This window comes from Podarcis muralis, chromosome 10, assembly GCF_964188315.1.
Source record: "Podarcis muralis chromosome 10, rPodMur119.hap1.1, whole genome shotgun sequence".
NCBI classification, from domain to species: domain Eukaryota; kingdom Metazoa; phylum Chordata; class Lepidosauria; order Squamata; family Lacertidae; genus Podarcis; species Podarcis muralis.
In genome coordinates this window covers 71,459,727-71,475,822 of record NC_135664.1, presented here as the reverse complement: position 1 = coordinate 71,475,822, position 16,096 = coordinate 71,459,727, and the positions used below count along the sequence as shown (strand labels likewise).

At 49.0% G+C, this 16,096-nt stretch overlaps 1 protein-coding gene across 1 annotated transcript in view; it reads right to left on the bottom strand.

Annotated features, from left to right (window-relative positions):
- Window positions 1–11,243, bottom strand: part of LOC114605516 (uncharacterized) — a 54,991-nt gene extending 43,748 nt beyond the window's left edge. Inside the window, exons 1-3 of the mRNA XM_028746869.2 lie at window positions 10,937–11,243; window positions 2,680–2,841; window positions 1,257–1,384 (exon numbers count right to left, since the gene is read on the bottom strand). Of these exons, the coding sequence (XP_028602702.2) occupies window positions 1,257–1,384; window positions 2,680–2,841; window positions 10,937–10,991 (345 nt within the window). The 5' untranslated portion in view covers window positions 10,992–11,243. The remainder of the gene's footprint in view (window positions 1–1,256; window positions 1,385–2,679; window positions 2,842–10,936) is intronic.
- Window positions 11,244–16,096: the final 4,853 nt, after the last annotated feature.

Sequence of the window (16,096 nt, the reverse complement as noted above, 5' to 3'; positions counted from 1 at the left end):
GTCAAGGCTGAAACTTTCCTTGTTAGGCAGAATTGCTGTTATCAAAATGAATGTATTGCCTAGAATGTTATTTCTGTTTCAGACATTACAAATAATAGACAAGATGGACTGTTTCAAGAGGTGGCAGAAAGACATATCGAAATTTGTTTGGCAGGGCAAAAAGCCAAGAATAAAATTTAAGACATTAACAGATGCGAAAGATAGAGGGGGTTTTGCCCTGCCGGACTTAAGACTCTACTATGAATCAGCAGCGTTTTGCTGGTTGAAAGATTGGCTGCTCCTCGAGAATACAGACATTTTGGACCTTGAAGGATTTGACAACAGATTTGGTTGGCATGCATATATATGGTATGACAAGGTAAAATTGCATAAAGGTTTTAAGAACCATATGGTGAGGAAAGCTCTGTATAATGTTTGGATTAAGTACAAAGACCTGTTTGAAAGTAAAACCCCCAGGTGGTTGTCACCAATGGAAGCAAAAGAGGTGAAAAAATTGAATATGGGTTCTAATTGGCCTAAATATTGTGAAATTATAGAACAAGATGGTGAAAACGTAAAATTGCAGAGTTTTGAGGTCATCTCTCAACTCCATTCCCAGAATGAGCTTCCTGCTCATCTTGGCCCCGTGATCATCAGATTCCCTGACCTCTGGAACTTCTGACCCACATGGATTGCTGTTTGCCCAACCCTAGGACTGGACCTGACTTCGGATGCTGCGTTTAGAACCAGAATTGCATTTGGGTAGAAACTGTTTCGCAGGCGGCTAGTCCTGGCCTTTATAACCCTGGACCTTCTTCCAGAAGGCAGAAGCTGAAAGAGATCATTTCTGGGGTGCGCACTATCCTGCGCTATCTCTGCAGCTTTCTTATGGCACTGCCTGGAAGCATAGATTTGATCCAAGGTGGGAAGAGTGCACCCAGTTATTCTCTCCGCAGTCTTCACAACCCTGGACAGCGTTGTTTTTCCCCTGGCCGTGCAGCTCCCAAACCACACACACAGACCATAAGTTAATACACTCTCCACAGTGCAATGGTAAAATGCCATCAACAGGTCCTTTGAGAGATTGTTTTTCCGGAGGATTCTCAGAAAATACAACCTCTGCTGTGCTCTCTTCATCAGGTCTTTGCTGCTTTCTCCCCAGGTTAGAGCATCTCTCGGCTCCATTGCCAGGAATCGGAATGGGCGCACTGGGCTCCGTTCCTCTCCGCCCCCCCCCCTTGCCATCGCCCGCCCTCCTCTCCCTGCCAGGAACGCACCTTGTAATTGTTGGAGAGCTTGTGAGCCTCGACCTCGTTCTCTGCGGTGAGGGTGGTCTTGACCAGGCAGCCATCGCATGTCGGCACTTCCTCAGAGTGGTGGGGGCAGCAGGAAGGGTTCGAAAACACTAGGGAAGAAGGTAGAGGCATCAGGACACGTCAGGGGTATTCTTATGTACTGAGTTGAATAGGATCCAGAATGCAGCAGTCTGATTGGTCCTAGAACAATAATATCCAGAATGCAGCAGTCTGGTTGGTCCTAGAACAATGGGATCCAGAATGCAGCAGTCTGGTTGGTCCTAGAACAATGGGATCCAGAATGCAGCAGTCTGGTTGGTCCTAGAACAATGGGATCCAGAATGCAGCAGTCTGGTTGGTCCTAGAACAATGGGATCCAGAATGCAGCAGTCTGGTTGGTCCTAGAACAATAGGATCCAGAATGCAGCAGTCTGATTGGTCCTAGAACAATAGGATCCAGAATGAAGCAGTCTGGATGGTCCTAGAACAATAGGATCCAGAATGCAGCAGTCGTATTGGTCCTAGAATGAAAGGATCCAGAATGCAGCAGTCTGATTGGTCCTAGAACGATAGGATCCAGAATGCAGCAGTCTGGTCGGTCCTAGAACAATAGGACCCAGAATTCAGAAGTCTGATTGGTCCTAGAACAATAGGATCCAGAATGCAGCAGTCTGATTGGTCCTAGAACAATAGGATTCAGAATGCAGCAGTCTGATTGGTCCTAGAACAATAGGATCCAGAATGAAGCAGTCTGGATGGTCCTAGAACAACAGGATCCAGAATGCAGCAGTTTGATTGGTCCTAGAACAATAGGATCCAGAATGCACCAGTCTGGTCGGTCCTAGAACAATAGGATCCAGAATGCAGCAGTCTGATTGGTCCGCAGGAGCCACCCAATCCAACTCCAGGTGGAAGTGAATCCGCAACCTGATTGGCCTATGAGAGAATCCGTAATTAGCCAATCACGTGGGGCCCATTTTGTAAATAATGTATATAGACATTTCGGGGAAACTTCCATTCCTCACTACTATGAGCTGAATAAAGAGCATGAAATCCACAGCAGAGCCTAGGACTTGCCGATCAGAAGGTCGGCGGTTCGAATCCCCGCGACGGGGTGAGCTCCCATTGCTCGGTCCCTGCTTCTGCCAACCTAGCATTCGAAAGCACGTCAAAGTGCAAGTAGATAAATAGGTGGAAAGGGAAACGGCGTTTCCGTGCGCTGCTCTAGTTCGCCAGAAGCGGCTTAGTCATGCTGGCCACATGACCCGGAAGCTGTACGCCGGCTCCCTTGGCCAATAAAGCAAGATGAGCGCCGCAACCCCAGAGTCGGCCGTGACTGGACCTAATGGTCAGGGGTCCCTTTACCTTTTACAATGGAAACTCCCCCTTTTCCCCCACACCTTACCTGGCAGTATCCTGGGGGTGAGGATGCCATGCATGAGCTGGTGGGACCCCGAATGGAGGTCCCCCACGTCCCCATGGGTGTTGTTGACAGCAGCACAGTGCCGGTCGCAGAGAGACCCCCTCCGATGTGGGTCAGCCTTGGGCTCCAGTTCTTTGGGGAAGTCTGGAAGGGGAGACAGAACAGGTGTCAGTTAAACACTGGAAGTTACCGTATTTTCCCATCTATAAGACGCCCCTATGTATAAGACACCCCCTATTTTGGGGGGGATTCCGGTTTAAGAAAGTGGGGGGAAGATGGCCACCGTGTATAAGATGCCCCCCATATTTTTGACATTATTTTTAAGGGGAGAAACCTAGTCTCATACACGGAAAAATATGATACGATTCGATAATCTTTATTGTCACTGAGACTATGATGAAAAGAAAGGAAGTTAGTAATTTGAACTAGTTAATTATATTAGAAAACGAATATTGGAAAATTGCTAAAATGAGATTTAATGAAAATCAGTTAGGAAGGATTTGAGGAAGTCACTTAACAATGGAAATCAGCTTGGATTTTGATTGGAAGAAATTTTCTATATTTGTTTGTTTTTTCTATGTTTTGTTTTTTGTGTTATGTTGTATTTGTTAAACATTTGAAAATTAATAAAAAAATTTGGGGGGGAAATATAATCTTTATTGTCATTGTCCCATACAGAACAACGAAATTGGAAAAAAAAATCTACATAAGACATTCAAAACCAACAAAGCCTGCTATCCCAGCTGTCTCAACCTGGTTAGCCCCCTAAAAACTCTGATATTTTTAAAATACCATATACTCCCATAGAGACTCCTTATATTGCGTTTAAAACCAAATTGCATTTGGACAGAAACTGTTTCTCAGGTGGCTAGTCGTAGTCTTTATAACACTGTACCAGTAACTCAGCCAGCCTTGAAACTGATCCACAACTCTTAGGGGGGGGAATTAAAAATTTGCTAATATGGTGAGCCCCTAGGAATTTGACACTACTCTGCTATGTACAGAACATTCCTCAGGCTGTTACCAAAGGGATCAGAATAGCTCCACAGATGTTTCTCTGCACTGCTGTGTGTACACAAGAACAGGGAGCTTTGGGAAATTGCAGTTTCCCAGGTTGCAACGAAGGACTGGCACTGGCCCTGTCCTTAAAAGAGATACCTTTTGGACGTTAGATATACAGTGGTACCTCAGTTCTCAAACTTAATCCATTCTGAAAGTCCGTTCCAAAACCAAAGCGTTCCAAAACCAAGGCACACTTTCCCATAGAAAGCAATGCAAAACAGATAAATCCATTCCAGACTTTAAAAACAACCCCTAAAATAGCAATTTAACATGAATTTTGCTATCTAACGAGACCACTGATCCATAAAATGAAAGCAATAAACAATGTACTGCAGTCACACAATCAATCAGTAGCTGAAAAGGGTTCCACAGTCACAAAAACAAATTAACCGAAAAAGCCTCAAAAACAAAAACGCCTTTTAGGGCTTTCAAGGACAGCACCAACACTTTGAATTGTGCTCGGAAACGTACTGGGAGCCAATGTAGGTCTTTCAAGACGGCTGTTATGTGGTCTCGGCTGCCACTCCCAGTCACCAGTCCAGCTGCATTCTGGATTAGTTGTAGTTTCCAAGTCACCTTCAAAGGTAGCCCCACGTAGAGCGCATTGCAGTAGTCCAAGCGGGAGATAACCAGAGCATGCACCACTCTGGCGAGACAGATAGCGGGCAGGTAGCGTCTCATCCTGCGTACCAGATGGAGCTGGCAGACAGCTGCCCTGGACACAGAACGGACCTGCGCCTCCATGGACAGCTGTGAGTCCAGAATGACTCCCAGGCTGCGCACCTGGTCCTTCAGGGGCAGAGTTGCCCCATTCAGGACCAGGGAGTTGTAAGACTTATAGCAAGAAAAATGCTTGTGGTGCCGTGAAATCACAGCCCCACAGAAAGCCGACGGACTTGCCACCTGACACCAAGGGACTGGCGCAAGCATCAGATGATGGCGAGGAGAATTATGCGCAGCCTGTGGGGTGCAGGGCCCACATGATGCGCACCAAGGCAATCAATTAAACACCACTGAGAGATTAAGGGCAGCTTAACCGTCTCGGAGCCTTAAGACGTCTTCGGATGAACATCAACAAAGGAAGGAGGGAGGAAAGAGGGAATCATCATCCCCCCCCCCCCCCGAGGGAAATCAAGGGACGCGATGTGTCAGTTCAGGGGTCAGCAAACCTTTTCAGCAGGGGGCCGGTCCATTGTCCCTCAGACCTTGTGGGGGGGGCCAGACTATAATTTTGGGGTGGAAATGAACGAATTCCTATGCCCCACAAATAACCCAGAGATGCATTTTAAATAAAGGCACACATTCTACTCATGTAAAAACACACTGATTCCTGGACTGTCCACAGACCGGATTGAGAAGGCCTTAGTTTGCCTACCTAGACAGCATCTTAAAAAGCAGTGACATCACCTTGCCGACAAAGGTCTGTACAGTGGTACCTCGGGTTACATACACTTCAGGTTACAGATGCTTCAGGTTATAGACTCTGCTAACCCAGAAATAGTACCTCGGGTTACGAACTTTGCTTCAGTATGAGAACAGAAATCGTGCTCCGGTGGCAGCAGGAGGCCCCATTAGCTAAAGTGGTTTTCAGGTTAAGAACAGTTTCAGGTTAAGAACAGACCTCCAGAACGAATTAAGTTCTTAACCCGAGGTACCACTGTATAGTTAAAGCTCTGGTTTTCCCAGTAGTGATGTATGGAAGTGAGAGTAAAGGTAAAGGTAAAGGTACCCCTGCCCGTACGGGCCAGTCTTGACAGACTCTAGGGTTGTGCGCTCATCTCACTCTAGAGGCCGGGAGCCAGCGCTGTCCAGAGACACTTCCGGGTCACGTGGCCAGCGTGACGAAGCTACTCTGGTGAGCCAGAGCCGCACATGGAAACGCCGTTTACCTTCCCGCTAGTAAGCGGTCCCTATTTATCTACTTGCACCCGGGGGTGCTTTCGAACTGCTAGGTTGGCAGGCACTGGGACCGAGCAGAAGGAGCGCACCCCGCAGCAGGGATTCGAACCGCTGACCATGCAAGTCCTAGGCGCTGAGGTTTTACCCACAGCGCCACCCGCGCCACCCGCTCACCAGTAAGTGAGAAATGGACCATAAAGAAGGCTGATCACCAAAGAATGGATGCTTTTGAATTATGGTGCTGGAGGAGACTCTTGAGAGTCCCATGGACTGCAAGAAGATCAAACCCCTCCATTCTGAAGGAAATTAGCCCTGAGTGCTCACTGGAAGGACAGATCCTGAAGCTGAGGCTCCAAGACTTTGGCCACCTCATGAGAAGAGAAGACTCCCTGGAAAAGACCCTGATGTTGGGAAAGATGGAGGGCACAAGGAGAAGGGGACGACAGAGGACGAGATAGTGGGACAGTGTTCTCGAAGCTACCAGCATGAGTTTGACCAAACTGCGGGAGGCAGTGGAAGACAGAAGTGCCTGGCGTGCTCTGGTCCAGGGGGTCACGGAGAGTCGGACACGACTAAACGACTAAACAACAACAAGTCTGCCTATCCATGCATTAGCTCCCTGCCCCAAAGCCTAGAGCAGCAATTATCCCAACCTGGCACCCTCCAGAAGTTGTTGCTCACTACAGCTCACAGCATCCCTGGCCATCGGCCGTGTGAAACGAGGATGCTGGGAGTTGGGAATCATAGAATCATAGAGTTGGAATAGACCACAAGGGCCATCGAGTCCAACCCCCTCCCAAGCAGGGAGTCCCACAGCAACCTGGAAGGCCTTGTCCCTGGTCTGCAGCAGGGGTGGGGCTCACTCCTGACCCAGAGTGTGTGCCCCACATGCGAATGGCCCCAGATTCCATACCCAGGTAAGTCTGGGAGAGAGACCCTTGTCTGGAACCCAGGACAGCTGCTGCCAGCCAGTGCAGAGAATAAAAAAATCACATCCCAGGAACAGAAATGAAAACATCAGGTCATATTCAACTAAGTTTCACTAGGAATAAGATAAAGGGAACCCTGATCATTAGGTCCAGTAGCGGACAACTCTGGATTGTGCCGCTCATCTCGCTTTACTGGCCGAGGGAGCTGGCGTACAGCTTCCAGGTCATGTGGCCAGCATGACTAAGCTGCTTCTGGCAAACCAGAACAGCGCACGGAAACGCCGTTTACCTTCCCACCGGAGTGGTACCTACTTATCTACCTGCGCTGGTGTGCTTTCGAACTGCTAGGTTGGCAGGAGCAGGGACTGAGCAACAGGAGCTCACCCCGTCGTGGGGATTCGAACCGCCAACCTTCTGATCAGCAAGCCCTAGGCTCTGTGGTTTAACCCACAGCGCCACCTGCGTCCCTTTTTCACTAGGAGTAGGTGCTCTGAAATGAATGAACACAACTAAGGCCCCATCTGAACCATACATTGAAAGAATCACCCCATCACTGCCATGGCTTCCCCCAAGGAATCCTGGGAGCTGTGGTTTGTTAAAAAGCTGCCGAGTGTTACCACTAGACCCCTACTCCCTTCGCAGAACTACAATTCCCAGAGCGCCCTGGGAGGAGGGATTGGTTGTTAAAGCACTCTGGAAATCTCAGCTCTGCTAAGAGGGAGAAAATGGGTTCTCCTAACCACTCTTAGAAAACTACCGTTCCCAGAATGCTCGCAGGGAGAGCCATGGCTGTTTAAAGTGGTAAGATGCTGCTTTCAATGCACGACATAGATCAGGCATAGGCAAACTCGGCCCTCCAGATGTTTTGGGACTACAACGCCCATCGTCCCTAGCTAACAGGACCAGTGGTCAGGGATGATGGGAGTTGTAGTCCCAAAACCTCTGGAGGGCCGAGTTTGCCTATGCCGGACATAGATGGTGCCACTGGCTTTAGCGCCCCCTACTGTCAGCCTCCGAGTTTTCTGCCCAATGAGTTGTAGTTTCAGCTGAACATGGGTGGGAACTTGCTTCCCCTGCAATGTGAGGGTTTGAAGCAGAGACGTGCAGAGCCCCACACAATCGCAACGCAAACACGATCTTATCCACCAAGGCCGTGAAAAGAGGCCCTGTTGGTGACCCAGAATTTTCTTTTTAAGGAGGTGCAGGAAGAGACAAGACAATGGAAGAATTTAGGGTCAAAGACTATCAAGATAAAACCTGATTTTATCTGGCAACTCCAGAAGATGGGGGGGAAACGAGTGCTTTTGGCTCCAAGAGCTTGGGCGCTGTTGTGAAGCAACGAATGCAACTTCTCTCTTAATTCCCTGTGGTGTCTGGCTTCTAGAAGCGGGATACAGAATCACAGAATGGTAGACGGGGCCACGAGGGTCATCTAGTCCAACCCCCTGCGATGGAGGAATCTTTCGCCCAATGTGGGATTCGAACCCACGACTCGCAAGTTAAGAGTCTCGTACTCTATCGACTAAGCCTCATGGATGCTCTGCTTTAAATAAGAACAGAAGAAGAATCCTACAAGCTGGATCAGGCCTGTCTAGGCCAGCATCCTGTTCTCACAGCGGCCAACCAGATGCCTCAATGGGCAGGATCTGACCGCAACAGCTCGCTTTCCCCACTAGGAATTCCCAGCAAATAGTATTTTTCAGAGCTGTACGCCCTGTGGCCAGTAGCCACAGCGATAGCGTTATCCTCCATCCTCCATCCATTTATCTCGCCCTCTTTGAAATGCCAAGGTCCCGCTAATCCCCAATAATTCAGGGCGATTGGCTGGATCAATGGGCAGCAGGGTGATCTCATCTTTCCAGCATTTCAAATCTGAAATCTTAATTACCCTTCAATCCTCTGGACCACTATGGGCAGGTGGGGGACTTTGTACAAAATGCCTTAAGACAGGGGTCAGCAAACTTTTTCAGCAGGGGGCCGGTCCACTGTCCCTCAGACCTTGTGGGGAACCGGACTATATTTTGGAAAAAAATATGAATGAATTCCTATGCCCCACAAATAACCCAGAGATGCATTTTAAATAAAAGGGCACATTCTACTCATGTGAAAACACCAGGCAGGCCCCACAAATAACCCAGAGATGCATTTTAAACAAAGGACACATTCTACTCATGTAAAAGCACGCTGATTCCTGGACCGTCCATGGGCCGGATTGAGAAGGCGATTGGGCCGCATCTGGCCCCCGGGCCTTAGTTTGCGTACCCATTCCTAAAGACAGGCTTCCTCAACCTCAGTCCTCCAGATGTTTTTGGCTTACAACTCCCATGCTCTCTAGCTAACAGGACCAGTGGTCAGGGATGATGGGAATTGTAGTCTCAAAACAGCTGGAGGGCCGAGGCTGAGGAAGCCTGCCTTAAGAGGACCCTTGCTCTCTGGCGAGACCCAGAGATGAACATCGTTTGACACTCGCACGCCCCATTTTAAGATGGGATAAAGGCAGGGTCGGATTTTGGTTTGATGAGGCCCTCAGCTCCAAAAGGCAGTGTGAAGCCTTGCTTCCCAGCTGAGGGATCCCCACCCCCTCCTGCTTGCACAAAAGTAGGAATGGGATCAGGGCTGCTCCAATGGGAAGGGCGGCATCACACTGCCCGAACCTCGCCACAGCCGCCGCTCTCGGCCCTCCTTCTTCGCCTTCCATGCCTGACCCACAGCGCACCGCTTCCCCACCACCACCACCGAAACACCCACAACTCAGGGGCTGCCCAGGCTCATGGAGAAAGGAGATAGAAGCCTCGGAGGAAGGGGAAATGTGGTGGTTGAGGTCAAGGCGGTGGCTGCCCCTCTGCCACCTCCATCGCTGCAGCATCAACGTCACAAACTAACTATCTATCTATCTATCTATCTATCTATCTATCTATCTATCTATCTATCTATTTATTTGTTTGAAGTGTCCCCAGATTCATAGAAAAAAATCTGCTAACCTTACAAGGGCGAAGGCAGGAATCTTGGCTAAAGCATTAATGATAGGTTGCCATCCAAACTCTACTTTAAAACCACCAAGGAAGGAGAGTCCACAATCTCCAGAGGGAGTCCGTTCTAGCTTCATGGTGCAAATTTATTTTAAAAGCTGCAATTAGAATTATTACACTACTCTCTTCCAAACTTAAAAATGGAAAGCGTAATGCTGGTGGTTAACAACAGAGGTTTAAAGACTGTCTCAAGGCAAATCTAAAAAAAATGTATAAACATATACATGTATATGCATATACAAGCAAATATAAAAAATGTATAAAAATATATAAAAAATGTATAAAAATGTATGAACACCAACAATTGGGAAACACTGGCCTGCGAGCGCTCCAGTTGGAGAACAGCCTTTGCCAAAGGTGTCATGGGCTTTGAAGACACTCAAACTCAGGACGCAAGGGAGAAACATGCTAAGAGGAAGGCACGCTTGGCAAATCCACACCCTGATCAACTCCCGCCCGGAAACCAACGTCCCCACTGTGGAAGGATGTGTGGATCCAGAACTGGCCTCCAGTCACTTACGGACTCACTGTTAAAACCGTATTTATGGAAGGCAATCTTACTAGGTTACGAGGGATCACCAAAGAAGAATATACAGTGGTACCTCGGGTTAAGTACTTAATTCGTTCCGGAGGTCCGTACTTAACCTGAAACTGTTCTTAACCTGAAGCATTACTTTAGCTAATGGGGCCTCCCACTGCTGCGCCGCCGGAGCATGATTTCTGTTCTCATCCTGAAGCAAAGTTCTTAACCTGAAACACTATTTCTGGGTTAGCGGAGTCTGTAACCTGAAGCGTATGTAACCTGAAGCATATGTAACCCTAGGTACCACTGTACGATATACGATATCTTTATTGTCAAGACTTTAAAAATATTTTTATGCCACCTTTAAAGCTAAACACCTTCTCAAGGTGCTTTGCGAAACCTAAACCAGCAATATAGACGTACACACGTGCACAATATTAATCCCAGGGTTGTGGGTTCGAGACCGACTTTGGGCAAAAGATTCCTGCGTCAAAAGAGGTTGGACTAGATGACCCTCGGGGTCCCTTCCAATTCTATATTATCCGCTCGAGGGCCATCACTCCAGCAGTGTGCAACCCCTGGCTCTGCATGCCGAAGGTCGCTGGTTCGATCCCTGGGTGGGGCTGGAAAAAAAGACCTCTCCAAAAAGCCCATGAAAATCTGGAGAGCTATGCGTAATAAAGGATAACTATTTAAAAAATCTGGAGAGCTGTTCCTCCTCCTCCTCCTCCAGGGGAGATGCTCCTGCCCGGCCCCTACTTCGCCCCCTTCCCCGCGGAAGATAAGCGACCCCTCACCGTAGTTGTCGTGCGTGTGCCTCCGCCTGCGCGCGTGATCCGCGTCCGCCGACATCGCCGCGCAAACCGGCTCCGGGTTCGCCACCGCCTCCAGCGCTGCGCTCCGGCGCGCAACTGACCGCGGGCGCCTCTCCAAGCTCCGCTTCCCCGGGCGAGTCCAGCACGTGCCGGGGGTGGGTCTGGGTCCAGCCCCAAGGAGGAGGTGGGGCTGGGGGTCGTGGGGTCGGGAGGGGCAGCAAGGCAGGCAGGCAGGCAAGCGGCGCGGTGGGGCAGCGAGCGCCGCCTCTCCTTTCTCTCGCTGCGCAAAGCGTGCACTTTCCTCGGCGCGCGCTTGGCTTTTTAAAGGCGCCAGTCCTCAGGGCGGCTCTTACGCGCGGGAGCGAGCGCCGCCGCCGCCGCCGCCGAGACCTGGCCGAAGGGGCTGCGAAGCTTCCCTGGGAGGAGGGAGGCGCTGCAAAGGAGCGGAGCGCGGTGGGTTGCGCGCGCAAAGGGACCCGTGTACGACGAACGTGTGAATGGGGCCAAGCGCAGCAGGCGTTCGTATGTGGGCGCTTTTAGGGCGCAGTTGTTTTGGAGGGAGGGTTACTCTGAAAGGTCCCCAAAACTAACATTTTTACACGTAACACTGTATTTTTCAGGGAAGTTTTTAATGTGTGACGTTTTAATGTATTTTTAATCTTTGTTGGAAGCCGCCCAGAGTGGTTGGGGAAACCCAGCCAGATGGGCGGGGTACAAATAAATTATTATTATTATTATTATTATTATTATTATTCAATGTTTTGTTAAAGTTGTCTGTTGTCGCTTTAGTTCTCTTTGCACCACTTAAGAGATATTTTAAATATATTAAGCGGTATAGAAATTAAGTAATCTATAATCAGGTTAACGAAAGGCAATAATTAACTCTGTCCTAGTGAGGAGGGGGGACACGGGTGGCGCTGTGGGTTAAACCACAGAGCCTAGGACTTGCCGATCAGAAGTTCGGCGGTTCGAATACCCGTCTCCCATTGCTCGGTCCCAGCTCCTGCCAACCTAGCAGTTCAAAAGCATGTCAAAGTGCAAGTAGATAAATAGGTACCGCTCCGGCGGGAAGGTAAGCGGCATTTCTGTGCGCTGCTCTGGTTCGCCAGAAGCAGCTTAGTCATGCTGGCCACATGACCCAGAAGCTGCACACCGGCTCCAGTAAAGCGAGATGAGCGCCGCAACCCCAGTCGGCCCCGACTGGACCTAATGCTCAGGGGTCCCTTTACCTTATAGTGAGGAGGGGAATGCATTCTGCACATGGCCATAAACACTGTTGTTTCTCACCCTTTCCGGCAGCGGTGAGGAACTTCAGGCACAGAGGCCATAGGCGGCCCCCTAAGCCTCCCTTGGGACCTTCCCCTAGGCCACACCCCCTCTCTCAGGCCACACCCCTTGCTGGCTGTGCTCCACCCGCTTCTCAAGTGCTTTAGCCAGGCTAGAAAGAAGCCTCAAACTGTCAAATAGCTTCTCTTGCTTGACTGAATGAAGGATGGAGAGGTGTGTGGGTGCAGGAACACTCGTCTCTTGACCTGGCAGGGTCGTTGTGGGGGCTAGATGAGGAGTGGGGAGAACCATGTACCCCACCTTGAGCTCCTGGGAAAAAAAAGAGGGATCATAGAATCTGAGAGTTGGAAGGGACCCGGAGGGTCATCTAGACCAACCCCCTGCAATGCAGGAATATGCACCTGTATCGTATGAGGATCGAACCTGCAACCTTGGCGTTATCGGCACCATGGTCTCACCAACTGAGCTATTCATGATAGAACTGCAATAAAATAATAACTCGGTTCAATTTTAGTGTGGCTAGAATGCAACTCATGGTACAAAGATGCATTGTTCCCCTGCCCACTTTTTCTGCAGAGATATACGTCTATGCAGATTTTATCCTGTTTTTTTATCTTGTAAACTGCCCTGAGATCTTCAGTTGATTGGCACTATATAAATGTAATAGATAATAATAATAACATATCCTCATTCCTTCTCTCTAGTCCTGGTCTGATATCCTAAGCCCATTTCTGTTGCAGGCAGTTATTTGTGAATTTCCTGGGCAATATGGCTGGTGTAAGGGACGCGGGTGGCGCTGTGGTCTAAACCACAGAGCCTAGGGCTTGCCGATCAGAAGGTCGGCGGTTCGAATCCCTGCGACGGGGTGAGCTCCCGTTGCTCGGTCCCTGCTCCTGCCAACCTAGCAGTTCAAAAGCATGTCAAAGTGCAAGTAGATAAATAGGTACCGCTCCGGCGGGAAGGTAAACGGCATTTCTGTTCGCTGCTCTGGTTTGCCAGAAGCGGCTTAGTCATGCTGGCCACATGACCCGGAAGCTGCGGACAAACGCCGGCTCTCTCGGCCAGTAAAGCAAGATGAGCGCCGCAACCCCAGAGTCGGCCACGACTGGACCTAATGGGCAGGGGTCCCTTTAACTTTTTAAGGAATGGCAGCATTCTGCATGGCATTAAATAGCAACAATGGCACAAGCAAGGTTTCTTTCCTGTAGGCTATGGGGGGTGTGCAGACTTCAGGCTTACAGGATCTACTTTTGGGCTTTTCTTTTACCAGCTCCCCAATATTCCCCAACTATAGCCAGGTGCAAAAAAGGGGCCCAGGGAGATCTACAAGCAGATCCCAGAGATATATAAGCAGATCCCAAACTCCTCCTCCTACAGCAGATACGATCTTTGGCAGCAATCCCATTTAACTTGATGGGACTTATTTTTGAGCAGACAGGCTTGCAATCGTGCTGCTTCCAAGCCTGTTTCAATTCCAAGGGTGCTCTGACATTTATATTTTCATTCTTATTCTCCAGCCCCCGCTGTGATATATAATAGGGGTTCCGCTCCATTTCGTAACAGAGGAATTTTATTTTGTTTTGTGTTCACCAGAAATGATCTTGTCAGTGCTGCGGTATTTTATTGTTTACTTCTGCAAAGAGGTATCTCCCAATTCAAGCTGCAATAGTTAACTCTCAAGAACTAGGCCTAGGCTAGGTTTGTAGCAAAGAGATAATTCTGAACTGATTAGCCAGTAGTGCAAATCCAATTGACGGTGAATGATTTATTGAATCTGATTAGGTCTGGCAAGATATGCTGTACTGGACAAGGGAACCAGCTATTTATGTTCTCGCTTTATACCTTCGACTTGGTGGGGGTTTATAGTTCTGTGTAGCAATGATGCCAGGAGAACAAGCGTTTTGCTGCTAACATGAAACTCACAATTCTTCCACAAAGGGAGACTCCAGCATGCAATCAAGTGTATCAGCAAGTCTGATGCTATATCCATTTATGACTCCCTCTCTCCAGACTGCGATTTTCTCTCCTGCTATAGGCGCAGTTAGGACTGCAAAGCTAGGAAGGTTGCATTTGTTGTTGTTTAGTCGTTTAGTCGTGTCCGACTCTTCGTGACCCCATGGACCAGAGCACGCCAGGCACTCCTGTCTTCCACTGCCTCCCAGTTTGATCAGACTCATGCTGGTAGCTTCGAGAACACTGTCCAACCATCTTGTCCTCTGTCGTCCCCTTCTCCTTGTGCCCTCCATCTTTCCCAACATCAGGGTCTTTTCCAGAGAGTCTTCTCTTCTCATGAGGTGGCCAAAGTCTTGGAACCTCAGTTTCAGGATCTGCCCTTCCAGTGAGCACTCAGGGCTGATTTCCTTCAGAATGGAGAGGTTTGATCTTCTTGCAGTCCATGGGACTCTCAAGAGTCTCCTCCAGCACCAGAATTCAAAAGCATCAATTCTTCGACGATCAGCCTTCTTTATGGTCCAGCTCTCACTTCCATACATCACTAATGGGAAAACCATAGCTTGAACTATACAGACCTTTGTTGGCAAGGTGATGTCTCTGCTTTTTAAGATGCTGTCTAGGTTTGTCATTGCTTTTCTCCCAAGAAGCAGGCGTCTCTTAATTTCGTGGCTGCTGTCACCACCTGCAGTGATCATGGAACCCAAGGTTGCAGTTATCACCCAGTTATTCTCAATGGTCACAACTGACCTGGCCCTGTCACAGGCTGCATATCACCCATTTCATACCATTGTTCACCATGTGGTTTTAAAAAAACAAGTATGTATATCTGCGCTTCAGGGATAACATTTCATGCAGCTGATGAAATGTGGACTAATCAACTAAAGCTTATCTCCTTTTAAATCCGTTAAGTCTCTACAAGGCTCTCTTTTATACTTCCTACAGAGGCACCCGGAGCCCCTGCAAGCGTTGCAAGAAAATTTTCCGCTGTGAACATGCTTCTCCTTGCTAATGCTAAACTTCAAAATGGGGAGTGATGTTTCAGCTGGGTTTTTAGCAGGGCATTGTGTGTTGTTTTATACTGTAAACTATGACGACCCCTTTGGCTGAAGCTAGAAGGGACGCGGGTGGCGCTGTGGGTTAAACCACAGAGCCTAGGACTTGCTGATCAGGTCAGCAGGTTCGAATCCCTGCGACGGGGTGAGCTCCCGTTGTTCGGTCCCTGCTCCTGCCAACCTAGCAGTTCGAAAGCACGTCAGTGCAAGTAGATAAATAGGTACAGCTCCGGCGGGAAGGTAAACGGCATTTCCGTGTGCTGCTCTGGTTCCCCAGAAGCGGCTTAGTCATGCTGGCCACGTGACCCGGAAGGAAGCTGTACGCCGGCTCCCTTGGCCAATAAAGCGAGATGAGTGCCGCAACCCCAGAGTCGGTCACGACTGGACCTAATGGTCAGGGGTCCCTATACCTTTACTGTGTGTTGTTTTATACTGAAACTATGACGACCCCTTTGGCTGAAGCTAGAACTCTGGGCAAAATCCATGTTATCAAGTCACCCCACACCTCCATAGGGCTGAGGCACATTTCGGCTTTTGGGAACACACAAAACGAGAGTTCAAAAACCACAGCAGAGTAGTGTTTCCTTTGATTGGGGCCGGCTGAGGTGTCAGAAAATAGCAAGCAAGCTTTCAAGTTCCCCACAAACTGGGGAGACCCATGTCCTCTGGTTCCATCAGCAATTCCTTTTGGGGTATAAAACAAGGGTTTCCCATAACCCACAAATTGAACCCTGATACGTGTTGGACATTCATACACAGGGAAAGAGTAATAAGCACTGAAAGTTGGTCAAAACCATATGAGCAAATAAAAGTTTACGTTGTCGATATCGTCACTTTGTGGGTATCTCTG